The sequence below is a fragment of the Sorghum bicolor genome, chromosome 10, assembly GCF_000003195.3.
Source record: "Sorghum bicolor cultivar BTx623 chromosome 10, Sorghum_bicolor_NCBIv3, whole genome shotgun sequence".
Lineage (NCBI taxonomy): Eukaryota > Viridiplantae > Streptophyta > Magnoliopsida > Poales > Poaceae > Sorghum > Sorghum bicolor.
In genome coordinates, this window is record NC_012879.2 from 58,461,893 (window position 1) to 58,489,556 (window position 27,664).

Genomic DNA, 27,664 nt, shown 5'->3' on the forward strand with positions numbered 1-27,664 from the left:
ATGAAACTTTATAGTTGACAATCTTTTGATTTGAAATCGTTTAGAGCTTCAAACAATCAATTTACAAGTGATTTGGTATAATATATGAGAAACCAAAATATAATATGAATACAAGTAATAGTGGATAGGGAGGAAGGCACACGCGACAGAGCTTGATGGGGGGTGGGGGGGGGGGGGGGCGTTGCTTGTTGGGGGCCTCACCTGAAAAAAAAATCCTATTATTTTTTGGGGTTTTTTTGTTTCTATACTCAGCAATGACCCTTTTGCCGACCAAACATTTACCGTGTGGTCAGATTTTGCTAAGTATATTTGAATCTTTGCCAAGTGCCCCACACACTCAGCAAAGCACCAGTGTCCCGTAGTAGCTAGCAGCACCCATTAGATTTGATCCATGGTTTCAAACTTTGGATGTGAGGAAGGCAAAACGCTAACATGCAAAGTAGACGTCCCTGAAGCTGACACTGAACCTCCTCTCGATACGTACTGTTAAGTATGATCCCATCAAGCTTTTTCGCAAAGAGAATTAATTACATTGAAGTTTGGCATTCATGCATAAACATAACCAGTGTTCTTAAGTTAATCATGTCCATGATAATACAGAACATGTGAAATAGTAGAAGACAAGTTCTAGATATAGATGGTTGATCGGTGATCACCATACATCATGTCATCTAGCTGTGCGCCTGAGCCACAAGACAGCAGCCTCAATTTTTCCATGTACCGTACATCAAAAGATTAAACTATATATCCCTCAGTCACATAATAGAAGTCGTTATGGGATGCAAAAATACGTGCAACATTTATATCTCAAAATAAGTTTATTATGAATTAGGAAACCAAACCATCAAAGCATAACATATCAAGGAAACAACAGCTTAGCCGAACTTCTTAACACATTCAAAGGAACCATGATATGAATACTACTTCCACATTTAGCAGAGATAGAAGTAAGCAATATACAGGCCACTGTCACAAGTCATTAACTTTGGAGTTCAGATATGACAAGCATCTAGCATGGATAGAATGGAGGCTAGGCCCAATGAGATCAAGTCGGACCAAAACAATTCTCTCTGGACCTAACTGAAACTAGGTTCCAGTTGAAGCAAAAGCATACTGTTCTCGTTCGGTAGTAGCCCCTCCACAGCATATCTGTGATATCCAAATTCTGAAAAAGAGACCAGGTGTAGACAAAGTGAGAAGCTTTACTTTGGAAAACAAAGTGATCAAACTGAATGAAAGGCTTTATCAGCTAAAACACATGTCTCATAACAGATGCCAATTTGAATCTAGCTACTCCATCAGAGTAATGTTTTTACTCAAAAACAAATCGCACTGAACTAATTTTGAGACTAATGCAATCGAGCAGAGTACACAGCTACACAATATAAGCCTGCCACGTGTGCTTGCATGCCAGCACAATATCCAAATTAGACAACTGGATGCATGAATCACAAATATGCTACTGCTTATCGATGGAGCAAGGTCGAACTTTTTACGCTCAGAGATAGGTAGCTTGCGCAATGCATCCACGAATACATGTCACTGCTCAATGGGTTAAATAAGCTGTTGGCTAGTACACAAAAGATGCACTTTCATAGAGTTCCAGTGTTCACAAGAATATAACAAAACAGATGACATATCTTGCACAAATTCAATAGAATACAAAAGGGAAAAACAACTGACATACAAACTGATCAAACAAACTTAGCACGATGTCTCTAGTATAAGCATTCAGTTAGGAGCAGTACATTGGTTGCAATCACAGTTAAAGTTCTGACCATACACAATCAACCGAACTTGCTAACGTGTGCTTCGAATTGAAATCAGATCATGATACCAAGTTTTAGCCATGAACAAAACATCAGACTTAGGCCGACTTAATTGGATTTGTTTTAGTTAATACTTGATAGAAATGGATTGGTTGCAATAGCATGTCAAAATCACATTTTAGAGACTCCTGATATATGCAGTATACTCCTTGGCGACCATCGCTTTGAACTAGAACAAGAATTTAAAGGCAAGATATTGTCATCAAGATACTGTAACTACTTCTTAACAATATATATTAACTAATCAGATTTGTAAGGCAAGACATGGCAACTACTGTTTAACAATATGGAGCAAGTTAGAACTTTTTTACGCTAAGGGTACAGTTTGGGCAATTGAACGACACAAACATGAACAGTACATTTGCATCCCAACTCTACCTAGTGCTAGTGACCTAAAGACATGGTTGCAGAACCGTGGAAACAAATTCAGCTTTGTCGCTACACAGTACAACATCTGTTTGGGGTCTCTGAAGAATTCAGCAACCAACTATAGCCAGCACTGTACCTCCACACAATCTCTACTATTCCAGGGTTTTCATGGTCTAAACCATACTAAAGGCTAGAAGACCAATAATGTCTGGACTAATACATGAACACTAGCAATTATAGGGTTAACAAGCAAGGTAATACACTACTAACAGGATACTGGAATTTCTGAAATAATACACTAGTACAGTATAAATATTGATAATGACTGGCAAAGGAAAACTAACTTCTTGTCACTCACAGAAAGAAGACAGTATGGGGATCAATGGATCGCTTAGGGTACTGACTAGTACTCAAAATATGCACTTCCATAGAGTTTCGGTATTCACAGTAATACGAATAAAAACGGATAACATATCTTGCACAATTCAATACAATACAAAAGGGAGAAACAACAGATATGCGAACTGATTAGATAAACTTAGCACAATGTCTCTAGCATGAGCATTAAGTTAGGACCAGTAGATAGCTTGCCAAAATCACAGTTAAACTTCAGAGGATATGCAATCAACTCATTCTGCTACTCTGTGGTTTAAAATAAAATCGGATTATGATGCCTTGTTCTAGTCATGAAAGAAACATCAGGCTTAGGGCAACTTAGAATGATGGACCACAACAGACTTAGTCCCTGATTAAGGGATCAGATAAGCTGCTCGCTAATACACAATAGATGCACTTTCATAGAGTTCCAGTGTTCACAAGAATACGAAAAACGGATGACATATACTGCACAAATTCAATAGAATACGAAAGGAGAAAACAACATGTACAGCAAACTGATCAAACAAACTTAGCATAATGAATTCAGTTAGCAGTAGATTGGTTGCAATAGCATGTCAACTGAACTTGCTAATCTGTGCTTCAAATTAAAATCAGATCATGATGCCAAGTTTTAGCCATGAAAGAAACATCAGATCAGGCCAACTTAACAGGATGTTTTTTAGTTAATATTTGACAGAAATGGATTGGTTGCAGTGGCATGTCAAAATCACATTTTAGAGACTACTCCATCAGATTAATGGTTAATCACATTTTGCTCGTTCTGCCATTGAGTGTTCCACGAGTGCTCCAAATTAAACAACTGGATGCATGAATCACAAAGACATGCTACTGATTAACAATATGCAGCAAGAAAGAACTTTTTAAGCTGTGAGAGAGGTAGCTTACGGCAATGCATCCACGGAAAGCACGTCACTGATCCTCCACTGCCACTGGAGAGGCTCCCTGAATCAGATGGCTGTGGTCAAGTAGCAGCTCGACCTTCAGCTCATCAGGACTGATGACGCCCTTGCACATGGCGAGGGCGAGGTCCCTCATATCGCTCGCGCCCATGGTGTAGCCCTCGTGCTTGAGCTGTTCTGCGTCGTCCGCGAGTTCCTCCTTCAGCTGTTTTACCGCGGCCGCAAGCTCCTCCTTCAGCTGGGCGCTCTTGACGGCATGCTCTTCCTTGAGCTGCGCGACTTCAACACTGGCTGCCTGGAGCCGCGCGACTTGAACACTGGCCGTGCGCAGCTGACCCATGAGCTGGTCACGCTCGGCGACATACTCTTTCTCGAGCCGAACGAGCTCCTCATTCAGATGGTTGTTGCGGTCCTTGGCTGCACGGAGGTGGGCGATGAGCTTGGCGGTCTCGGCGGCGTGCTTGGCTCCGGCAGCCCTCAGCTCCTTTTGCCATTGAGTGTTCCAGGCTTTCACCAGGTGCAGCTCCTGATTTAGCTTCCCAATCATGGCCGCCTGCTCGCTAGCTTTGACTCTGGCCTCCCACAACTGCAGAGCATCGCTAGCACACATCGTGTGCGGCGCCGGCGGGGTGATTTCGCTGCTGCCTCCGATACTAATAACATCTTGAGCTCGAGCTCTCATAGCACGCAACTCCCACGGCGTTGATGTGGACTCACCGAAGCTCCGTTGCTGCCACGGCGGAATATGCCCGCTGTGGCCTCCAGTGCTAGAAGCTCTGAATCTGATAGGAGCCAAGCCCAAGCCCAGCGGCGGAATATGCACGATGCGGCCTCCAGTGCTAGAAGCTCCGATAGGAGCGAAGCCCACCGGCGGAATGTGCTCCCTGCGCCCTGCAGCCTCCAGTGCTAGAAGCTATGAAAGGAGCCAAGCCCGCCGGCGGTGATGTCGGCAGAGGTTGTGGTTGGGATTGGGAGTGGGACAAGACCGCCGCCGGCGACAGCCTGCAGCGCTTCCTCGTGGATGCGTTCTCTGCAACAGCACCGGCTCCGGTGGCTCCGGCTTCCGCTTTCAACGCCGACTGCAGCGGGGAGAAAGCAGCTGGGGGGTCGCCGACGGGCATCTCGCGGTTGGCCAAGAAGACCTTGATATCGATGCACCCCATCTGCTTCAGCGTTTCTATCACCGTGTCGGTGAGCTGCACTCGACGCGCGTCCTGCCTCCTCGGCTTGCCCCACTTCAACTGGCACTTCCACCCCGATGGGCAGTCAAGGAAGAAGAACCTTGACTTCCAGCCGCTCCAGCTTGGCAGAGCGCCGGTAAAGAGGCGGCGGCTGCCGTCGTGGTACGGCTGGAAATGGTGGCAACCCAATGGCTTGCCATCGTGCCTGTGAGCGCATACAGTGAAGAAGTACCGGAACGCGGACACCAGCGGCTCCACGCCGGCGTCCTCGCAGAGCAGCACGAAGGCGGCAAGGTAGGTCCACGCGTTGGGGGTGAGCTGGGACGGCGCGAGGCAGTAGTGCCGGAGGACCCTGACGTAAAACCCGTGGAGAGGGAAGCGGAGGCCGGCCTCGAGCGCGGCGGCGTAGACGCACATCTTGTTCGAGCCCACCGGCGGCGGCGTGCAGGCTCTCCACCCCAAGTGCTGAGCGCAGACAGGAGTGAACTCGTTGGGCACGCCATGCTTGCGGCACAGAGCGACGAGCGAGTCTTGGCTAGTCAGCGTGGAGTTGGTCTCCGACGCCGCAGGCCAAGACGACAGGCCGGGGCCAGCGGCACTGATGTCGCTGAAGAACAGCCTTGAAGTGGCGTCGTCGAGGTCCGCGGCCTCGCAGAGGTCCACGGCGGAGGAGCTGCTCGAGGACATTGCCATTGCCGTGGCGAGGGAAGGGAGCTGCAGCAGTGATCTGGAAGCGGCGCCGGAGCTCGACGGTGGATAAAAAGTTGGTGTGAACTCTGCTCTGTTTGATCCAACGTAAATACGCGTCATGTTCTCCTACCCTTGTTTACTTTCGTTAGTATTTAATTAACTAGATTTAAAAGATTGGTCACATAAATTACCGGTAAACTGTGTAATTAGTTATTTCTTTTATCTATATTTTGTGGAGCTGCTTCACAGTGGAGTTTGTGGAGCAGAATTTGTGGAGCAATCACAAACATCCTCTTAGTGCTCTATGCATGTGTCACAAGATTCGAAACGGAGAATGTAAAAAATATTGCAAAAATATTTTAAGAACTAAACAAGACGCTAAGTCAGACCATGGTCTTGTTTAAGGCCTTGTTAGCGAAATTTTTCAGATTTTGGCTACTGCAACACTTTCTTTTATATTTAGTAATTATTATTTGATAATAGGCTAACTAGATTTAAAAAAATTATTTCGCAAACTACAAACAAACTATATAATTAGTTATTTTTTATCTATATTTAATGTTTCATGCATATATCCAATGATCGTATGCTTGAACTGTAGCAAAAATTTTATACTCATTGAATCATTTATAACTTAGTTATAGATAAAGTATATATTCTAATTGATTATATAAAATCATATATCTAAAACTACAGTAAAAAACATATACTAAAGTATATCATATTATATATTCACTATGTAGATATGCTAATATAGAGTCCAACAAAAATTGGATTTTTTTATTTTATAATTTATTATGATTTTTAATGATTTTGTTAAAATAAATAAAAAAAGAAAAAGACAACCGTTTTATTGTAGCAAAATCACCGTCCAAACCATGTGGAGAATTAGTTAACCGATTTTGAAAAGTTCTGAAAATAAAAATATTCAATTTATTAGTTTGATAGATAAAGTAATCCATCTTAGGGTTATATAGACTTAAATGCTAAACAATATTACTCCTACTCCATTTTACTGCATCGGCGCCGCCCATAGCTCGCGGGAAGGAGAGAGCCTAGCATTTTTGTTTGTATTTGATAAATATTATCTGATTATAGACTAATTAGATTTAAAAAATTTATCTCGCAAATTATAAATAAACTGTGTAATTAGTTATTATTTTTATCTATATTTAATGTTTTATGTATATGGTGTAAAATTTGATGTGACGAGAAATCTAAAAATTTCGTGATACTATAGCATTTTCGTTTGTTTGTAATAATTATTGTACAATTATAGACTAACTAAGTTTAAAAGATTCATCTCGTAAATTTCGACCAAATTGTGAAATTAGTTTTTATTTTTATTTATATTTAATACTCTATATATATATACGTTTAAAGATTCGATACGACAGAAAATTTTAAAAAAATTTAAATTTTAAGGTGAAAGTAAACAAGTCCGTGTGAAACGAAACGTAGACTTTGGAGGCTGTGGGCTGTCTATTACCAGTCAAGTCTATAGGAAGGAGGAGTAGTGTAGAGGCTAGCTGTGGGTCCGTCCGTGTTTCATGACCCTCTCGCTGCTCGCTTGTTTCTAAAATATTTTACCAATTTTTTTATATTTTCTATCACATCAAATCTTGCGTTACATATACAGAGTATAAGATAAAATAAGACAATTAATTACACAATTTATTTATAATTTATGAGATGACTTTTTTTAAATTTAGTTAATCTATAATTATATAATATTTATCAAATACAAACGAAAATAGTAGCAAAAGTTTTTTTTAAGGAAACAAGTCCCTAGGTGCTGACATGCCCTGCTCAGCTGCACTGCACGCCGCCTGGGCGCTACACCCGACTGGTCCAAGGGAAACCTCTTCCAGCACGGCAAGCAGGCACATCAGGCAGCAGGCAAACCTCTTCCAGCACGGCAGCTGGCAAAACTCTTCCTGCCCTCGTTCTTTGCATTTGCTAGTGACACGACGAATAGAATACTGTAATTTATTACAAGACAAAAACATTATTCGCTATTAGAAAAAAGAGCGAAATGCACCACAAATACTTAAACTATTGTAGGGTCTTAAATAGATACTCCAACTTAAAAACCAACTACCTAGATACTTAAACTATTGTGAGGGTCTCAAATAGGTACTCTAACTCAAAAACGAACTAATTAGGTACTTAAACTATTATGGAGGTCTCAAATGGGTACTCTAGCAAACATGTGGATAAGGCTCACATGAGACCACAGAATTATTTACATAGCAAAATAATTCTATCACTGGCCTGTCCGAGCCATCCGGTCATCGGTTAGACACTGGCCCGTCCGAGCCGATCAGGTTGTTTTTATTATTGATTCTATCATTTTGTTCGGTAAATAATTACATCTTCGCATATGAGGGATTAATTTACCTGTGTTAATTACCGACACATCCGGTCACTGGTCAGACATTTTTTTATTACTAGTGACTATTATATCTAGATTATTTTTATTACTAATTCTATTATTTTGTTCAGTAAATAATTACATCTAGCATGTGAGCGGTTATTCACATGTGTCAATCACTCAGACATTTTTTATTGATCCTATCATTTTGCTTAGGCCTTGTTTAGTTCCAAAAAATTTTGCAAAATTTTTCAGATTCTCCGTCACATCGAATCTTTAGACGTATGCATGGAGTATTAAATATAGATAAAAATAAAAACTAATTGCACAGTTTGGTCGGAATTGACAAAATGAATCTTTTAAGTCTAGTTAGTCTATAATTGAACAATATTTGTCAAATACAAACGAAAATGCTACTATTCCTATTTTGCAAAAAATTTTAGAAATAAACAAGAGTAATTGACCTGTGAGTGGTTAATTTACCTATGCTAATTACTGAGGCTTTTTATTACCGGTATTATCACTTTATTCGTAAATAATTATTCCTATCCTATGAGCGATTAATTTGACTATGCTAATCATCGGGCCATCCATCAGGTTGTTTTTTATTACTAATTCTATTATAGTGCACTCACCGGACACGTCCTAGGAGGAAATTATTTGCTTAATAAAATAATATAATTTTTTAGTAATAAAAATTAGTTTGACAGTGATCTAGACATGACAGTGATTAGCACAGGGAAAATTGTTCGCCCACATACCAGTGAGGGAATTATTTGCTTAATAGTTTGATATTAATAGTAATAAAAAATAGTATGGCTGTGAACGATCACGCCGTGATTAGCATATACAAAATAATATATTGTTGGAGGAGATTATTTACTTAATTATTTGATAGTAATAGTAATAGAAAATAGTTTGGCCGGTAATGGTCAGACTACTTTTTATTTCTAATAATATTATTTTGCTATGTAAATAATTCTGTCCTCTCATGTGAGCTTTATCCATGTATGCTGGAGTACCCATTTGAGATCTCTATAATAGTTTAAGTATCTAGGTGGTTGGTTTTTGAGTTGGAGTACCCATTTGAGACCCTCACAATAGTTTAAGTAACTAGATGGTTGGTTTTTGAGTTGGAGTACCCATTTGAGACCCCCACAACAGTTTAAGTACTTGTGGTGTATTTTGCTCTAGAAAAAATACAACGTATAAAGCAAATAAACAGGCTAAAAAAATCTACCACAGTCTCATATTTTAGTATATTAAACTTAATCAATCCTGTATATAAAAAAATATAAATAGTTGTGATGTAAAAATAAACATTATTAGATTGGTCACTAGATATATATTCTTATAATATATTTATTTGGTGTCAAAAGCACTATATTCGGTCAAACTTCGAATATTGGAACAATAAAAATGCATAAATTGTGGGGATGTTTGGTTGCTAGCCACACTTTACCACAACTAACTTTAAGCAAGTGTGGCAAGCCACACAAAGTGTGGCTAACAAATTGGTTGCCACACTTTGCCATGCCTAAAGGAATCTTGCCACACTTTTTAACTCTATGACATGTGGAGCCCAAAAAAGTTATGCCTAAACTTAGTTGTCAACCAAACACTTACTAACTTGGTCAAACTTGCCTAAGGTAAAGTGTGGCAAATTGTGACTAGTAAGCAAACAGCCCCGGTATCTTTTCCAACAGAGAGGGAGTTGCTCGAGTGTAAAAGAAGCTTCACAGAAAGTCATGATCCTACAAATATCTTATAATTTGAATAGGATAGTTTTCTCGTGATATGCAAACACAACTTCTAGGACTAGGACCTTGTTTAGTTTACCCTAAAATCTAAAAAATTTTTAAGATTCCTCGTTATGTAAAATCTTGTAGTATATACATAGAATATTAAATATACATAAAAAATATAGCTAATTTTGTAGTTTGCGTGTAATTTATAAGATGAATCTTTTAATCTTAATTAATCTATAGTTAGCAATAATTACCACATACAAACGAATTCTCAGCTAAGGTTCATGAAAAATTTTAAGTCTAGCTATTGTATAATTTTTTTTAGTCCAACTATAGATTAAATAGATTTAAAAGATTCCTTTTATAAATTATAAACAAACTATATAATTATTTAATGTTCTATATGTGTCACAAAATTCGAGGATAGAAAATGTTAAAAAAAATTTGAGAGTTACTGACGAGACACAGTGACGGTCTGGTGATGTGTCCTGTCAAACAGCTACTCCTGCGTATACTACGAAGTGGGAGACATAAAAAGATTATTTTATACATTCTTAAATTATTAAATCCACGTGCTCCTCTCATACTTAGGCTCTTTTAGACTGTAGATGAAAAATTTTTAGGTGTCACATCGAATATATCGAAAGGATGTCGGGAGAGATTTTTAAAAATTAATAAAAAAATAAATTACATAACTCGTCTGAAAACTGCAAGACAAATTTATTAAACATAATTAATCTATCATTAGCACATGGATTACTGTAGCACTTAAGGCTAATCATAGACTAACTAGGCTTAAAAGATTCATTTCGTAATTTTCAACTAAACTGTGTAATTAGTTTATTTTTTTTATCTACATTTAATGTTCCATACATGTGTCTAAAGATTCGATGGGATGAATGAAAATTTTTTAGGTGGAGAACTAAACAGGGTCTTAGGTGCATGAAATAGATCAGCTATTTATTTATCACTAATAACTACTCTATCTTCTATTTTTTTCTTACCGCATCAGATCTAACTAGCAATAGCTAACCATTAAGGTTGGTGCGACCCTGAGCAGCCGAAATGGCACACGATGGTTGACGGCTCACACTATGGCCTTGTTTAGTTGTAAAAACTTTTTCTTCATAACATTGAATTTAGTATAAAAAATATAAATATATATAAATGACTAATTCTATAATTTACTTGTAATTTGCGAGACGAATCTTTTAAGCTTAGTTAGACCATGGTTGGACAATAATTACCAAATACAAACAAAAATATTATAGTAGCTAAATCTAAAACATTTCACAAACTAAACAAGGCATTAGTTCACTCGTGAAAAGTTTTCAGATACTGTAGTACTTTCGTTTTATATTTATTAATTATTGTTCACCTATAAATTAACTAGGCTCAAAAGATTTGTCTCTCATAAACTATACAATTAGTTATTTTTTATCTATATTTAATATTTCATACATATACTGTAAGATTCGCTGTGACAGCCAATCTTGAAAAGTTTTTTAATTTTATTAGGTGCAAACAATGTCTCCTCGTTGAGCAGCCCTTACTACTGCTTTTTATTGAATGCATAAGTATTTTTTCTTATAATAAATTAGTATAAGTCAGATCTCTTACACTAAATTAATAAATTAGTATAATAAATTAAAGTGCTTTTTACGAAATCCGCACCATACGCACTGCCTTCTCATTGGCCACGTCATCTAAAAAAAATCTCAATCGTCAGATCTCCAGCAACGATTAATCTGACCATCAAACCTCATATGCCATAGTTTTCTCGACGCTTTCACACACAAACACGCCTGAGTTTCAATTGGACTTCGAAGTGCCAAGTGCGAGGTTTTAATATCTATTACTATATAATAGAAACATTACTTTTATAGTTATTATTAGATCAAGCGTAAAATATATAGCTACCACATGTGAAGTACTATTCAATAGTGGTACTATTTGTACCATACTAATTTCTAAATAAATCAGTAAAGTATACTTCTATCAAAGAGGTACCTTATATAAAGTGCTATCCTATTTCTATCTTTAGATGTAGGGACTAAAGTTTAATAGGTGTCACATCGGATGCCATAAGAGGTGGGGTACTAATAAAAAAATAAATTACAAATTCCATGAAACAAATTTAAACCTAATTAATTCATCATTAGCATATTTTTTACTGTACCAATCATGTATTAATCTATCATTAATTATAGACTAATTAAACTTTAAAAAATTGTCTTGTAAATTAGTCTCAATTTATATTTTTAGTTTCGTAAATAGTCTATATTTAATACTTCATGCATGTGCCAAACATTCGATGTGATAGGGACTAAACTTTAGTCCATGTAACCAAACGGGGCCTAATTGAGTAACATTGTTTTTCTCTCATAACAAATCAACTAACGGTGCTTTCAGTTATAGCTTTTCTGTCGCGATATTATTATTGAGTGCATTGCTTGCTTGCTTCACCTTTTCCTCCGCTTGCTTCCATCACCTATTGCTGACTTATTTGTGGACATGCCTATAATCTCTAACCATGTTTTGTTTAAAGTGGCTATATTTTGTCTACTGCAGAGAAATAAGGTTACTCCAAGACAATGAATATGCTATTTCTGTCACGGGGACATATCAACAATTCAATTCAGTGCTAAATACAATATGCAATTGCAGTGGTGAGGCACAATTTGAACTCCCATCTCCTTTGGCCAAAACATCATTTGTAGCAAGTGGATGAACACATGATATATAACACCTGGCCCGCTCCATAGATGGCCTATGGGCATGTTAGGCTTCGCGCAGTTTTTCTAGTTTTATCTGGCAACCTGCAGCCTGACGGGGAACTGCAACCTCCTCTCGATTACGTTACCATCAAGTATGATCCTACGGCTTCTCGTCAAAAGAATTAATTACACTTGAAGTTTATCATTGTTGCATAAACATAACCGCTGTGCTCAATCATGTCCATGATAATACAAAAGATGTGAAATACAGTAGAAGACAAGTAAACCGATACTGAGCTAAGCCCACCAGACTGAAACTTCTACATTTACAAGTTCTACAAAAAACACGGTTGATGGGTGATCACCATACATCATGCCATCAAGCTGTGCGTCTGAGCCACAAGACAGCAGCCTCAAGTTTTCCATGTACCGTACATCAAAAGATTAAACTATATACAGGTAGTCTTTTGTTTTCCTAACATATTGCAAGTAAGAAACATCTGAGAATACATATAAAATTTGGTACTCATTCCACAATAGTAGCTTATGAATTGTAATTATCTGGTAAAAAAGGCCAAACAAACGGCAATAAAAATGAACATATCACTACCCTTTGTGTCTACATAAAGCAGCAAACCAGTGGAAACCATTTCATCTCCCAAGTAAATCCAAGTAGCTGCCAGAAGATTCAGTATGCTCATCGTCCATTCTTCTAGTTCTGCTGGTGAAGACAATCAAGCTTCAGGTTGCATGAGAGAAGCGCATTAATTTGAACTCAAACTGAGTTGCTTGCCAAAGAAAGCTCATGTATTTCTGTAAGCATCCACTCTTCTCCAGTTTGCCCACCAAGCACGATTGCTTTTGTCCCTCCAACAACACAGGTGCTGTGGCCCCAGGCGAATCGAGGAGGGCGCCCAGGGACATTCAGTATTCTCCAGGTTGGCTTATCTTCAGTTGGATCCAACAGATAAAGCTGTGATGCTGAGTGAAGACCTGCCACTGAGCCACCAAATATCAAAATTCTTCCACCTGGCAGACTCACAGCAACATGATCGAGACGAGGAGGTGGACCTGCACCAGCAGGATTTCCAGCCCCAGGCATTCCACTACCAGTGAGGCATCGCCAGCAAGGCTCTTCTTCACTCAAGTCCATTGTGTACACATCACTAGACCGGAGCCGCAGAGGGCCGCTCTTAGCAAGACCACCAAACATCAGGATCTTCCTGCCACCATACACAGACATTGAGTGCCCCAGCCTAGATGGCGGTTTCCAGGATGCAGGAACTTCTCTCCAAACTGGTCTATCCATGGTTACATCAAGAAGATATGTGTCACTGAGGAGTACACCTGAATCAGCACAGCCACCGGAAACTACCAACTTTGTTCCATCCAAAGTGCAGGAGCTGTGCCATGAACGCGGAACTGGGGGTGCAACTCCAGGTATCTCACGCCAGGTTGGTTGTTTTGCATCCAAATCCAACATGAATACATCGTTAAGCAGACCCTGCCTTCCACATCCACCAAAAACAACCAACCAAGAGCCATTTAAGCATGACAGAGTATGGCCCCAGCGACCTGGAGGAGCTGCGCTCACATTGATATGCCTCCACTCTGGATTGCTAGCATTTAAATCCAATACAAACGTGTCATTCATCGGTTGCATGTTAACACCTTCCCCGCCAAAGAGAACAACACGGTTCCCCACAGCACAGGCACTGAAATTGCATCGAGATGGCTCCACTGCACCCCCAACTGTCAATTTCCTCCAGGCAACAGCTTCCAAGGTTGTCAATTCTCTTGCCAGCCGACCCCAGCCCAGCCTTCTGGCAGCAGGCACTGTCTCAAGAGCTCGAGTAGTCTCACTACCCCAAGCATTCTGGCAAACCATTCTCCAGAGATCTTCATTTCTTGTCAAATGATACAAGCGCCTGCACACAGAGCTCACAGACGCTATATCTCTTGGTGACAACCTTGACAGTATACTTTGACAAAGCACTTCATCCGTTAACTGGAACAGGCTAGAATATTCCCGGCAGAAATTGCTGTGCTCTGGCCCCGTAGAAATGGGTCGAAATGAGTTATCTGGAGCAAACCGCGTTGACCTCACTGGTTCCTTTGTCATTGAACAGGGTAATGGTCCCAAATCAACATTCGCATCAGTGAAGAACTGAATGCCCATATAATGTGTTATGGTTTCATCATCTCCATATATAGGGGTCAGATGCAACCTGTTCATCAATGGAGTTCCATCTTTTCTGAAATTTAGTAAATCACCACGGAATTCAATGCCATTGTCTATGCATCTTCGAATCTCTGACACCACTGCAGCATCAACTAGGGGGTGCCTCCTTCGAGCAAATGGTCCTCTGCACTGCAGGAATCGGCTGAAAGAGAGAAGAAATATCACAGTAAATTGAGTAATAAATAAATTGCATAGGTTATATTGTATTATTGTGACATAAAAATAATTTAGGAAAATAATGAAACAATCGAAGAGGAGAGATGAATGCAGACAGGATCTGCCAACACAAAAATCCGAGTACCATACATCATAAGCACTGCCAATAGAACTAAGGTTGTCTCAGCCCATGACAATACCTAAATCCTCACATGTTTTAACATGAACAATAGTGTTTGGCAGCCAAACACAACTAAACATCTACTTGCATAGGGTGTAACATATAAATCCTGGAACTTGAAAATTGCCCAGGTCCCTACAAATATGTCAGTCCAACTATCTTCGAACTCTAAAAAAATTGCTAACTAGACATATTGGCACGTTCGGCTCACCCTAAATTCCTATTTGACAATACAATTGTGTTATATCAGATGAATAAGTATTGTACCTATTTGGATACGGACGGAATTTTAAATATCTTAGATATCTTTGAACTATAATTCAACATAAAGAACACCAAAGCGCACTTGGATTACTAGTTACTGTCATGAATCATGTATCTGCATGTCTTACTCAAGGTTTTAAAGGAATTGATGGGAAATCATCAAGAGGCAAAAGCAAGTTTAGGACCCAATGTGCATTCACGGTATTAATATTTTCCAATCTTCACTTTTATCTACTACTTTTAGCAAATTACAGATTCAGAGTTAATCATTTCCTTACACTACTCTATGTTCCCTGTTTCGAGTTACAGCTTGTTGGTGCTATTCTCGTCTAGGCTAATTATCTTGGAAATCCCTCTAAATCACATGTACCTACCATAGAGCAGTTACCATATAGTTTTCAAAGTACAGATGAAAATTACATCAGATCTGACCATTATCAAGTATTGACTGTTCAACCATCAATTACTAAGTTATTCCAGCAATCTGGACAGGTAAAAGACTGACTAAACATAAACCCTCGACTAATCAGGTCCATTGTTTTCTTTCCCTAGAAATCAATCTATTGATTCACATTTGAAGTGCTAGCTTACCTTAGATATTTCTCTCTCCAAACAATATTGAAGGACATGACCTCAAAAGATCAATATCATGCCAGTTAAAGCCAAGCATACGATTTTCTTTGTAATCAGTAGTATGGTATCATGCCAAACAATCCTAGAATGAAATCATTATAATTGAGAAGTATCAAAGATAAAACTCACATACTGGAAGAGATATGAATATGATTAAGTACTTCTAATCTAGAATAAATAGACTTGATTCTAACCTAGAGTAAAAAGAATCAGAACATGATTCTAATAAATTTTCAAGTAGGCAAACCCTGCAGTATGCACAATCAGATGCCTGATTCTAAGCAGCAGCAATCCTTGCACCTAAAAACAAAAGGATGCCACTCTATTTTGCTGAAAGGAAGAGTATTCCAACAGCTAAACTAGGCACCTCGTCTAGCTCACTTCCTAAAAATCACAACAACAGATGCTTAAAACCTATAGCTAACGAAGAACTATCGACTCTACATGGCAGAGACCACTCCTTGGAACCAAATAAAATTAGTGTGTAACGAATTGAAATGAAAGCATATGGGATAAAGTACCAGCAAGCAACATGCCGAACACATCCTCGGCGTGGTAGCCCATGACCTCGAAGCTGCAATTAACATAGATGATGAGCCAGTCGAGCCCGAGCGCATCAACGACGACCACCCCGCACAGCCTAGATGCGCACAGCATGCCTTCAATGCTGAGGTGGTGGGTTCAGGATTGGTTGGAAGAATGCCTTGCTATTTCAGGGAGTGAGACGGACGCTGACGAGTGGATGGGACAAGGGTACAGTGGCCATCAATCGTCTCCTATGCACTGGAAGGATCCGGTCCACTACATTATTGGGTGATGACCATGAAGGTACATGGACTGGCTGAGATGCGATTAAGTTGGCCTGGTTGCTTTTCTGCCTAAAGCATTCACTCGTGCATCATAGATACCAGCTGAGCTACCCAGAGAGCTGTGATTTGTTCGTGCAGCTTTTATACCAGCTAAATGATCAAAAACGGTAGAGGGGAAGCCCAAAGTAGCAAAAGGATGTCACTACTACTACTTTCCGTTTCACTGGAAGTGCAAGTCTTGTTACAGAAAAACCAAACACCTGTCATTCTAACCGCAATTCCAATACTCAAATTGCCAAAACAGGAACCCATGACGAAACAGAAATAAAGGTAATAGTACGCTTTCGCTGAAATGGATGCCACTTGCACTTAATAATAGCAAATTGATGCCACTTGCTATTTCACTGAAAGGAAGAGCATTCCAGTGTAAGCTCGCTCCTAGTGCACAAACAGCGGTAGTGGGAAAGGCTTCTCTAGCAGCTAATATAACAGAAAAATCAAGCACTTATCATGCTAACAACATTTCTAATACTCAAAATCGCCAAAACAGGAAACCATGATGTCATGACAGAACAAAGAAAAAAGTACTATTACGTTCTTGCTGAAATGGATGCCACTTGCACCTAATAATAGCAAATGGATGCCACTCCCTATTTCACTGAAAGGGGGAGCATTATAACAGCTAAATAAATAACCCTCCAGTCTACTCACTTCTAATGCACAAACCGTGCTAGTGGGAAAGGCTTTTTTAGCCGCTAATGTAACCGAAAAACCAAACAACTACCATTCTAACAGCATTTCTAATACTCAAAATCACCAAAACAGGAACCAATGACGAAACAGGGAAAAAAAAAGAAGCAATACTATGTTTTTGCTGAAATGGATATCACTCCACCTAACAATAGCAAATGAAAGACATTGTTTTGCTGAAAGGAAGAGCATTATAACAGCTAAATTAAGAACCTTCCAGTCTAAGCTCGCTTCTAATAGACAACCAGCGCTAGCAGGAAAGGCTTTTCTAGCAGCTAATGAACACAAGGAGTAGAGAGGAATCCCAAAGTACCAAAATGATGCCACTATTGCCAGTTCACTCTATGTGTGTGTTCTAATAGCAAAGCCGAATAACTTCTAATAATATTTAAAATTATGAAAACAGAAACCCATGACAACAAACAGATAAGCAATACTACATATTAGCTCGATTCTATGTGGAAGCAATCCGTGCACCTAAAAGTAGCAGAAGGATGCCACTCTTGCTATTTTTCTGAAAGGAAGAGTACTCCAACACCTAAACTGAGCACCTTCACTCTAAGCTCACTCTAATACTAAAAGGGTGCTTGTAACGTAGGTAACAAAAGAAAAAACAGTAAGCTCTGCTCTAAGTGGCACAGACCCATCAGGCCATCCTTGAAGTCAAACCAAATTTTTGTGAAACAAATAGAGGAAAGCACATGAGATAAGGTAGCACCGACCAATCCAGCTACACACCTATTATTGTAATTGCATTTCTAGTGCTCAATCACCAACACAGAAACCACGACAAAACAAACAAAAATAATAATAATACGTTTTGCTTCCTTGCACCTAACGATAGCAAGAGGAGACCAACCCTTGCGCCTAACAATAGCAAGAAGATGCCACTTGCTATTTCACAGAAAGGAAGCGTATTCTAACAGCTAAAACAAGCACCTCCCAGTCTAAGTCTCTTACTCAAAATCATGACAAGATTCTTACAACATAAAGCTAACTAAAGAACTAACAGTAACAGTAAGTTTTGCTCGATTCTAAGTGGCACAGATCAATCCTTCCAACCAAATGGAACTGGTGTGTGACCAGTTAAAAGGGGAGACTAGTCTAACAGCTAAAATGAGAGTCTAAGCTCGTTTCTAAGAAACAGAATCATGACCGCACATGCTTACAAACATATATACAGCTAACAAAAGAACTAACAGTAGGTTCTGTATGATTCTAAGTGGCACAGAGCAATCCTTGCAACCAAAAACGAAACTAGTCACGTGACGATTTGAAATGAAATCATATGGAATAAGGTAGCACCGACCAGTTCCTGCCGAGGACCTCCTCAGCGCGGTAGCCCGTGGCCTCCTCGAAGCCGCGGTTGACGTAGATGATGGGGCAGTCAGGCTCGAGCGCGTCGGTGACGACGAGCCCGCACGGCCCGGACGCGCGCAGCATGCCTTCAATCGCGAACGTGAACATCCCACCGGCACCCCCGGCGTCGCCACCTCCACCCTCGCTTCGCCGCTCCTCCTCCTCCTCCTCCTGCTCCTGCTCCTCCTCGCCGGCGCCGACGCTGCCGGCGCCGTCGGACTCGCTGTCCCACTCCATGGCGGTGCCGCCGAGGACCGGCGGAACCCTAGCTCCGGATCCGGGGCTCCCCCACCGCGACGCGGTCAGCCCATGGATGCCACGCGCGCGCGAGGCGTGGCGCGGGGTGCCTAGGGTTTGGTTGGCCTGGCTCTGGATTGGGTTTTGGGCGGAGGTCGGAGGCCGGAGGTAGCCGCGAGCGGAATGGACGGAGCTCGTGGGTTCGGGCTTGGGTTTGAAGCCTCGCTGTCTGTCTCGTCTCGGCGGGGGCGCAAACGAGTGGACCGGACAAGGGCACAGTGCAGTGCCCGTCAACCGCCTCGCCCGTGCACCCCAAGCGTCCGGTCTGGAAGATCTGCACCGTTGGATCGTGACCGTGGGGGTACGTGGACGGCTGCGATGGGATCAAGCTGGTCTGGTTGCTTGCTCATGCTGCCCGTAGTTTTTGCTCCTGCGTGCGTCTGTCTGCTGACGCTGCCCCAGGTATTCGCTTGTAAGCTCAACACACTAGGGCCTTGTTCCAAAAACCAAAAAATTTTCAAGATTTCTCGTCGTATCGAATCTTATGGTATATGCATAGAGCATTAAATATATAAAAACAAAAACTAATTGCACAGTTTACTTGTAAATCGAGAGACGAATTTTTTAAGCAAAATTACTCTATAATTAAACAATATTTATCAAATAAAAACGAAAATGCTACAGTATCAAATCCAAAAAGTCGCATCTAAACAAGGCCTAGCACTTACTCATATTTTTTTTCCACACACTACTAATGTAGATTTCACCAATGGTAAGTGTGAAATTTTTACAGTGAAGTGTGATGTCACCGATGCTTATTGCGTTTATTATGGGTGCCATGTTGCTTAAATGATTTTTCTCCCAAAGATTCATGTTTTTTCTGTACTGTATGTATTTGTCAAGCTTTTTCCGTTGATAGTTACACTCCTAGTACCAGTGTGAACTCTGTCCAAAATTGGTTAAGCTGGGATAACTAAAGAGGACTGGAACGATCTGGGAGGTGAGGTACAGCTGGGTTAGCCTATAGCGTCCTGCCACGTGCCCTGCAATCCCCATCATGCTTTCCCTGTGGCCTGTGGCATACGGCCTGGACTGATGGGTCCCTGGTGGCGCGCGTGCGCGGTAAAACTTTAGTCGGGCCTTTTCATGTGGAAATGATCGTTGTATTTTGGCCCATCTGGCCCAATTTATAATTTTACCAAAAACATGGCCGGTGGAGTTTACAAAGACGACGACCCTTCACTGACGCCGGCGGCAACCGGCGACGAGGCGCTACAACCCCCTCCAGTACGCCATGCCTCACGCCGCCGCCACCGCCGCTGCGGCGGTCCCCCGCGCCGCTCTGCTCACTATCTCCGTGCCGCTCCGTGACTTGCTCGCCGCGGCGCCGTACGAGCCCCCCGCGGGCTCATCCGCATCCGTTAAGGCCCTCCTAGCCTCCCTCCTCCCTTCGCCTTCCCGTTCCCCGCCTCAGGTCCAGGCGCCGGCGGGCAAGGAGGCCGGGGACCTCCTCCTCTTCTGCGCCGCCGTCCTCGCGGCCTCCCCGGAGTACCCCGCCCTGCACTGGGTCCCGGCGGGCCTTGTGGGCGCGGCTGCCGCCGCGGTGAAGGAGATGGCGGCGGCGGGAGGTTGGGGCAGCGTCGTGGAGATGGTGGTGGCTGTGGCGCCGGAGGTGGTGCCTCCTCTCAAGGCCGTGGTGAAGGACTCGTGCGTCGACGCTGACAGCGACGAGATTGGCGCTGTGAAGCCGCCCAAGGAACACGTGGCGGTCGCCGCGCACCAGTTCCGGTGGCTGGTGTCTCAGGTTTGTGCTCCGTGATGGATACTTTGGCATTGTTCTTGCTAATGGTTTGGTTGTTTATAATAAAACTTTTATAGAAGTTTAAAAGAAGCTGATGTTAGGAGAATTTGGTACTCTTCGGATAAAATGTTACTGTTATGAGAACATTTTGCCCTGGAAACTTGTAGTACTAGGCTACTAGCATAAGCAACAGCAGAACTGTATCCGTAAGTGAAGCATCATAGAGATGCTTTAAGTTTCTATTTTTGTATTTCAGGTTAGTTACCCTAAGCTTGGGGATTTGTGTTGGTTAGTCATTCCATGTGCCCTGACAACCTTGGATCATTGGTCACCAGAAATTAAGGTACAGTGCTGTTTTGGTTTCTCTATTGGGGATAACTGTAGTATAGAGTGTATGTTAGGGGGTATTTGGGACTGCTCTACAAACTTCACCATGGAGCAGCTCCACGAAAAACTAGAGTTTGTGGAGTACCTCTTTAGGTGCTCTCACAACTCCACCCTTTTTCCTCGAACTGAGTGCGTGGAGCTGAAACCATTTGGCTAAAAAACGTGGAGCGGAGTTGAAAAACGTGGAGCAGAGCAGTCCCAAACACCCCCTTAGTGCCAACTATGTTTCAGTAGCATTCATTTAAATTTTGTTTTCTAATTACAGTTCAAGATTTGGCCCTGTTGATGGACGTATTCCATATAATTGACAGGAACAGGGAATGGTTGGTTTCGTACACATAGCAAAGAATGTGAAAGTAACAGAATTAAGTTTGTACGAAGATGCCATACTTGACGCTTGCTGTCAGAACATTCCTGCGGACGATGAGTTATGGTACCAAGTTATTGAGGTATCTGTGCTGTTGCTAACATGCACACAGCAGAGCAATCCCCGTAGCCCTTGGTAAAGTTTCTCTCTAATTTGAATCCTTTTTACTTTTATAGTCAGTTGTGATCAAGTCTGTTCTTCCTAGCTTACAGATTCGAAATAGGTAAACCTATTCTGCTGTGAGATTATGCTGGACTGTGGATATTCAGAATTTTATATGATAATATGTTATTTCTATCACAACCATTCAGTTTATGAACTGTGAACTATGGCATCCCTTTTAAATTTTGCACCAAAAATTAGAGGAAGATGACTCAGGGAAAAAAATTTGCATAATATTTTTAAATGAGGTACGTCTAGCCTGTGAAAAACAAACATTTGCGAATTGAATGATTTGGACCAAAAATTTCAACATATAGCATTTGTTGCAGTTACATTGGGATACAGAATCATTGCTAAACAACCTATAAGTAAAACATTAATGGTTACTCTGGAGAACACAGCCTATAATTAAGTATTTGAGCTGACTATTGGCTGATATTTTGCATTCTATATGAGTTCCATGCTTGCATCGCAAAATCTTGCTCAATTTAGTATGAACATCCACAAAATATGTTTATATTTCTTGAACTCCCCCATCTTTCTTTTATTCAACTTCATTTTTTAATTGGTTACAGGTATGATCGAATGCTTAGTGAGATGTTGGGCCACCTGGAACGGCAGCCACTAAATAAAGAGCGCCGTGTTGCATGGCTGACCCTTATTGGGCCAGTTTTTGATGCTATGGGCCTTTTCCTATTGGCACATTTTCGCCGCCTTTTCTCACTCTTTTTCCAATGGATGCATACTGATGATGATAAGACAGTTCTTCTGGTAGGGAAAATGTTCTATTTTTTAAGTAGCATTTAAAGAAGTACTCTAATACATCCTCACATTTTTCTTCCTGCCAGATAATGTTATCAATTTATAGGATATGGAAACTGTTATCCTAATTGATTATGGTTTTTTTTCTATGAATTTGATCCATGAATATTTTTTCAGACTTTAAAGCAAATCCATGCCATTGTCAAGCTTACCTGGATCAGGAAGTCACCTTATACTTCAAGGTATTAGAAGATGTGATATATCTCTTCTTCTTACTTATCTAATTCTGCTTGTTGTGCTCCCAATAATATAGCATCAAATATTCCTGATCCAAAGGCAGAATAATGTGTTATTAACTAGTGAGTGGCTTCAAATCGACTTCTTTTGTGTATAGACTGGTGGATGAGCTTGTTCTATTATATAAAGAATCGGCGACAAGGAGCAACCGTGAAGTCATGCGAGAGCATATCCTGGAGATACTTGTACTGCTTCAGAAGTAAGAAACTCTGATTTGGTAACAGTTCTTGTTTTTACATCACATGCAAGCTATTTTAGTGGCAGTCAGACTTGCTCTTGCTGGCTGCTGTTCTACTCCCTAAGTATCACTAGGTTGCATGTAGATGTTTTTCACTTTATTTATCTATTTGGAATCAGTGTTTGGAGATCGATCTATGCTATTTTGCACTAGCTTTTATCTGACAGGTTGAAGATAATGTATCCACCTCAGTAATGGGATTAATTAGAATGGAACTTAATGTAGAGGTTACATTATTTTGTTTTAAGGGATGGGTCTGACTACGTGTTTATTCTCGTTATCTTCTCATCCTTTTGTGCTAAGCATCCCTTTTCGCCTGAGGGATGAGGGTGGGTGTACTGTGCACACATGGTGTGTTTTTTTTTCTTAATGAGGACGTAACTTGGTTGTGCCACATGAACTAGGAAAAGGTTGCTGTATCCACTTCCAATTTTGCCCTGTTATCTCTGTTACTTACAGTAATAAAGGGTTTACTGATGCAGCTGCAAGGGACAACAGTTTGAGGAAGCTTGGAAGAAGCATGAACTAGACCCAGACTTGACGATGCTGATGTCCACTTTCAGTGACCTTTGTATAAAAAATAGTTCACCATGACGTTGAGTTTTACTAGGTGTTATCAAATCAGTGTAAATATTTCACCACCGCCTATTCTGCCATTAAATATTTCGCCATTGCCTATTCTTCCATTCTCATCAGCTGAACGAAAACCAGCCTTGACTCTTGTTGCAAATCCCTTTGAAAACTTCTAAGTACTTGTAGGGGCAGCTGGACAAAGTCTGAACAACTCATGCCTTGTTGACAGTTTCTTCTTCTGCATCCATTCTGGTATACACGTTTGTATTCTGCGCTCATCATGGATGCACTGCAGCTGACTGCACCAGCAAGATGCTGCAGCCTGTATTTTGCTCACAGCTTGATGCATAGAGTACAGAGCTACCCAGAGCTCGTAGCATATATATATACCGATACAGCTGACTGACGCTCCCAGGTTCTAGTACTACCAAGACTTCTAACTGAACCAGTCGGAGCCTTTATTTGTACTCTGAGTTTCGAGTATATTTCTACCTAAATTCTACGCTCCCAGGTTCTAGTATTGATGATGGTGCGAGTCTACGTCTGGCCGTATTTCTCCGGGAAGCTCAGTATCTGCGGGTGCAGGTACTTGCCGTGGTAGATGAGCCTGGACATGGCCCTGTACGCCGCCTGCGTCATGTGTATCCCGTCCCAGCTCAGGTACGTCGACGGCTCCGCGCACGCCGCCGCCCCGTTGAAGCCGCACATCCTCCGCCAGTCGAAGTTGTACTCGCCGCCGCCGGCGCCACAGCAGGCCTTGCGTGTGCTCGCCGCGTCAAAACCTGATGAAGAGACAGAGAGATGTGCATGCGTTGGTTAAGCGTATCTGCTGAATTTACTAACCATTCAACAATATTCTTCTCTCTTAACGAATAATACTTTTAGCCATGACTTTTGACAAAACGGAACAGCCACGAATTGCGTTAGGCATGCCGGTATGTGTGTGAGTGACCGTGCGTGCGTACCGAGCAAGGAGGCGTTGTGGAGGAGGGTGAGGAAGGAGTCGAAGTAGTCGGCGTAGGCGACGGCGGCGTGCGGGTACGACGCCTGCAGGTCGGCGACGGCGCGCCGGAGCCGCGAGTTGTGCTTGGCGGCGAAGTCGTTGAGCTCCCGGAGGCACCCCGCCGAGTCGTAGTCGGCGGGCTCCGACTTGGCGGCGTTCATGGCCAGGTACCCCGGCACGCAGCCGATGGGGAAGTTGCCCGGGACGATGACTCGGCTGGCGCCCATGTCCAGCACCTCCTTGGCGGCGTCGATGATGGTCTTCACGACCCCCGGGATGAGCTTCTCCACCTCGGCCACCGGCTTGTCCTCAAAGAAGGCGTAGTTGTAGTCGTTTCCGCCGATCTCCCCGACCAAAACCAGAGAGGTTCGAAGCCGTCTGCGTATCTCTGCACGCATGCAGTCACACAATGCAAGAATTTGAGCCTTGCAGTGCATCGATCCATGGAGGAACGTACGGTTGATCGAGGAGGAAGGAAGTGTCTGTGGTTGCTTGCCTTGATCGGTGCCGAAGGTGTACTTGAGGAAGTCCTTGAACCACCGGAGCTGGACCTTGAGCGAGTTGGAGGCGACCGGCACGGGGACGGTAACGTTGTACTGGTCGGCTGGGTCCACGGCGGTGGCTCCGGCGACGGCGAAGTTGACGCCGTGGTCGAAGCTCTTGTTCTTGCCCAGGTACGGGTTCAGGAACGGGAGACCCAGGTCCTGAGCTGCATCAACCATGCCATGCATTGCGCATATATATAGACGTGGATCACGAGAAAGCAGATCGATCAGATCATGAGATCAATGCATTGTGCTTATGCATGTCGTCACGATCACGACTGTGTACTGAGCTTAGCAGCTTCTGTAAATTAAGTGAAGTCATATACATACCCAGGAAGTCGATCATGAGGAGGCCGTCAGAGCACCGCCCAGTCGGGTGCCCGAACGTGACGCCGTAGGGGAGATGCTTGATGGTCTCGAACATGCCCGGAGGCGCCTCCTTGACGAGGTTCCCGGTGTCAGTGATGGAGTCGCCGAGGCTGTAGATGGCCGTGATACCGTTGCCGCTGCCGGCGTCGGCAGCCTGGCCATGGCGGCAGCACAAGTGCAGAGCGGCCAGGGAGACCGCCAGAAGGAGAGCTGACGCAGAGGAAGCCATGGCCATAGATCGATGATGATTACTCGGAAAGAGATGGCGCTCGAGCTCGAGTGACGACTGACGAGGAGTTACATGGCGGCCACAACGGCCTTCTTATAAAGCATTTGTTGGGTGGATGGGCGAGAAGAGAGGAGGCCGGAGATCCAGGATCGGCCACAGCATGTTCTAGAACAAACGAAAGCCTGGATGGGTGGATCGGATGGAGATTTCGCCGCCCAGAAAGCTCGGTCGGCCGCGCGTGTAGATGGAGATGGATTTCCACCGAGGACCATGCTTTTGTCACCTTGTTAGCGAAAAGAATGCGCCATAAGATCGGATCGAGTCCGAGATTACGGGGGCTCTCTCCTTTTGACTGACAACGGTTAGTCGGTTAGTTCCTTTTCATCAGTCTTAACCGTCGGTGAATCAAGCAGAGGAAGAATAGGACATGCAGCTGATTCTATGATCTAGGCTCTGTTTGGTTCCACCAACTAAATTTTAGCTAGCTAAACTTTAGTCATTTTAGTAGCTAAAGTTCCAGACACATTGACTAAAAGGAGCTAAAATAGTTTAGTTCCATTAGTCACCTAAGAGTAGCTAAAATAATTTTAGCTAACTAAAATTTAGCAAGGAGAACCAAACAGGCCCCTAATAATTGTGTATATAAGGCCCCGTGTGTGGCACGGCTCCACTTCATCAATGAAGTTGTTTTCTAAGACTTTAGCTCCATGAATACGCTGGATTTGGAGCCGTTTTGGTAAATTGTTTGACAAAACATCTCATTTCTTAAAATATGCTCTCATAGAACGTAACATAAGCCGCGAGAAGCCACTATTTTTTTTTTGCTCCTTCGCACCTCAAAGCTCTTTGAGAGCATGTTTTTAGAGAGCTTCTCATTGGTGGCGTCATTTCATTTTACCGTATTTGGCAGAAAACGGCTCCCGGTGCCGCTTGAAAAGCCCTGCCAAACAGGACCTTATTATTACAATAAATAAAAAGAGAAAGGTGTATACAATTGATTTTTATATAATACTAGCGAAACGTATCCGTGCATTGCAATTGATGTTATTCTCTACTAAGAAATGACACCCCTCCTAAGTCACTGTACCATGGAGCCACTTATTTTTTCTCTCTCTTTCAATATCAATGTGGAGCTAGGACAATTTACGTACGATTTTTGTGACTCGTTCACAATACTAAGTGTGGAGCTAGAGCTGAAGGAGCCCTTCTAAAGAGGGTCTAAGTCATTATCATTCACTTGCATAGCTCTCTTGCGCTGACCCCACCACCGGCTAGTGCGTTTGATGGCGATAGCTGACAACACTCAAGCATGTAGAGACGTACTCCCTCCATCCAAATTGTAAGTCATTCTAAGAATCTTGGAGGGTCAATTTTTTTTAAGTTTAACTAAATTTATATTATAAAATAATTATTATTATGGTACTAACTAAGTATCATTAGATTCTTTTTTAATTATATTTTCATAGTATATTCACTTTACGTTACAAATCTTAGTATTTTTCTTTATAATTTTGATCAAACATGAAAAAACTTTGATTCTCCAAAAATTTTGGAATGACTTACAATTTGGGATGGAGAGAGTATATTGCTTAGCTAACAACACCCTTGAAGTATGATTGGGTCTCCGCTGAATTTACCACAACGCCTAGATGTTAGCTGACCTCCATGTCCGCATGATGCCTTCTAGCTTGAAGACCTACACGGAAGTTATCTTGCTTGGTCGCACCAAGGGAGCTGAGCTCGCCACTATGGGTGGGTGCACAGGGTTTACATGTGTATCAAATATGTCAAGGAGATCACTGTAGATGTTAGCACAACTACTCGACGTACGATTGTAAATGGACAAGCATGTTTTATAAATTAAAGGCCATTTCTCGCCACGACTGTCAAGGAGCTATGCATTGGAGGTTTAGCTAGAGATTTATTATATAATGATAACGTGTATTTCTTTGCATGTTCGATAGAAGGCCATGTCTCATATAAACGATAGTATCATCCTCGTATATACTAAGTCTAGAGATACTTCGTTCACTAAATGCAGAACTACTTCTGTGATTGCCCAATTTCCTTAGCCGTTGATATTAGTATATAATA

At 41.9% G+C, this 27,664-nt stretch overlaps 4 protein-coding genes across 8 annotated transcripts; 1 reads left to right on the forward strand and 3 right to left on the reverse strand.

Annotated features, from left to right (window-relative positions):
- LOC8063803 lies at positions 793–4,548 on the reverse strand. The gene is made up of 2 exons (XM_021448485.1): positions 3,483–4,548; positions 793–1,165 (listed from the first exon to the last, which is right to left on the reverse strand). The coding sequence occupies exon 1, from the start codon at positions 4,176–4,178 to the stop codon at positions 3,507–3,509; it is 672 nt and encodes a 223-aa protein (XP_021304160.1). The 5' UTR covers positions 4,179–4,548; the 3' UTR covers positions 793–1,165; positions 3,483–3,506.
- On the reverse strand, positions 12,435–19,076 carry LOC8065120 (adagio-like protein 1). 2 transcript variants are annotated; one of them, XM_021449287.1, is made up of 3 exons: positions 18,551–18,679; positions 15,641–15,764; positions 12,435–14,590 (listed from the first exon to the last, which is right to left on the reverse strand). In XM_021449287.1, exons 2-3 carry the CDS (start codon positions 15,676–15,678, stop codon positions 12,982–12,984), a joined length of 1,647 nt encoding a protein of 548 aa, XP_021304962.1. In that variant the 5' UTR covers positions 15,679–15,764; positions 18,551–18,679; the 3' UTR covers positions 12,435–12,981. The 2 variants fall into 2 exon arrangements, with proteins under 2 accessions (XP_021304962.1, XP_002438923.1); XM_002438878.2 differs by lacking the exon at positions 15,641–15,764 and having other exon boundaries at positions 18,551–19,076.
- LOC8065121 (uncharacterized protein At2g39910) lies at positions 20,023–23,615 on the forward strand. Of its 3 annotated transcripts, none has more exons than XM_021450478.1 (7): positions 20,023–20,641; positions 20,895–20,981; positions 21,343–21,527; positions 22,130–22,325; positions 22,494–22,558; positions 22,711–22,812; positions 23,334–23,615. In XM_021450478.1, the coding sequence occupies exons 1-7, from the start codon at positions 20,132–20,134 to the stop codon at positions 23,443–23,445; spliced, it is 1,257 nt and encodes a 418-aa protein (XP_021306153.1). In that variant the 5' UTR covers positions 20,023–20,131; the 3' UTR covers positions 23,446–23,615. The 3 variants fall into 3 exon arrangements, with proteins under 3 accessions (XP_021306153.1, XP_021306154.1, XP_002437509.1); XM_002437464.2 differs by having other exon boundaries at positions 20,024–20,641; positions 21,337–21,527; XM_021450479.1 differs by lacking the exon at positions 20,895–20,981 and having other exon boundaries at positions 21,337–21,527.
- Positions 23,654–25,803, reverse strand: LOC110431387 (acetylajmalan esterase-like). 2 transcript variants are annotated; one of them, XM_021450477.1, is made up of 4 exons: positions 25,303–25,803; positions 24,924–25,136; positions 24,390–24,815; positions 23,654–24,206 (listed from the first exon to the last, which is right to left on the reverse strand). In XM_021450477.1, the coding sequence occupies exons 1-4, from the start codon at positions 25,574–25,576 to the stop codon at positions 23,962–23,964; spliced, it is 1,158 nt and encodes a 385-aa protein (XP_021306152.1). In that variant the 5' UTR covers positions 25,577–25,803; the 3' UTR covers positions 23,654–23,961. The 2 variants fall into 2 exon arrangements, with proteins under 2 accessions (XP_021306152.1, XP_021306151.1); XM_021450476.1 differs by having other exon boundaries at positions 24,390–25,136.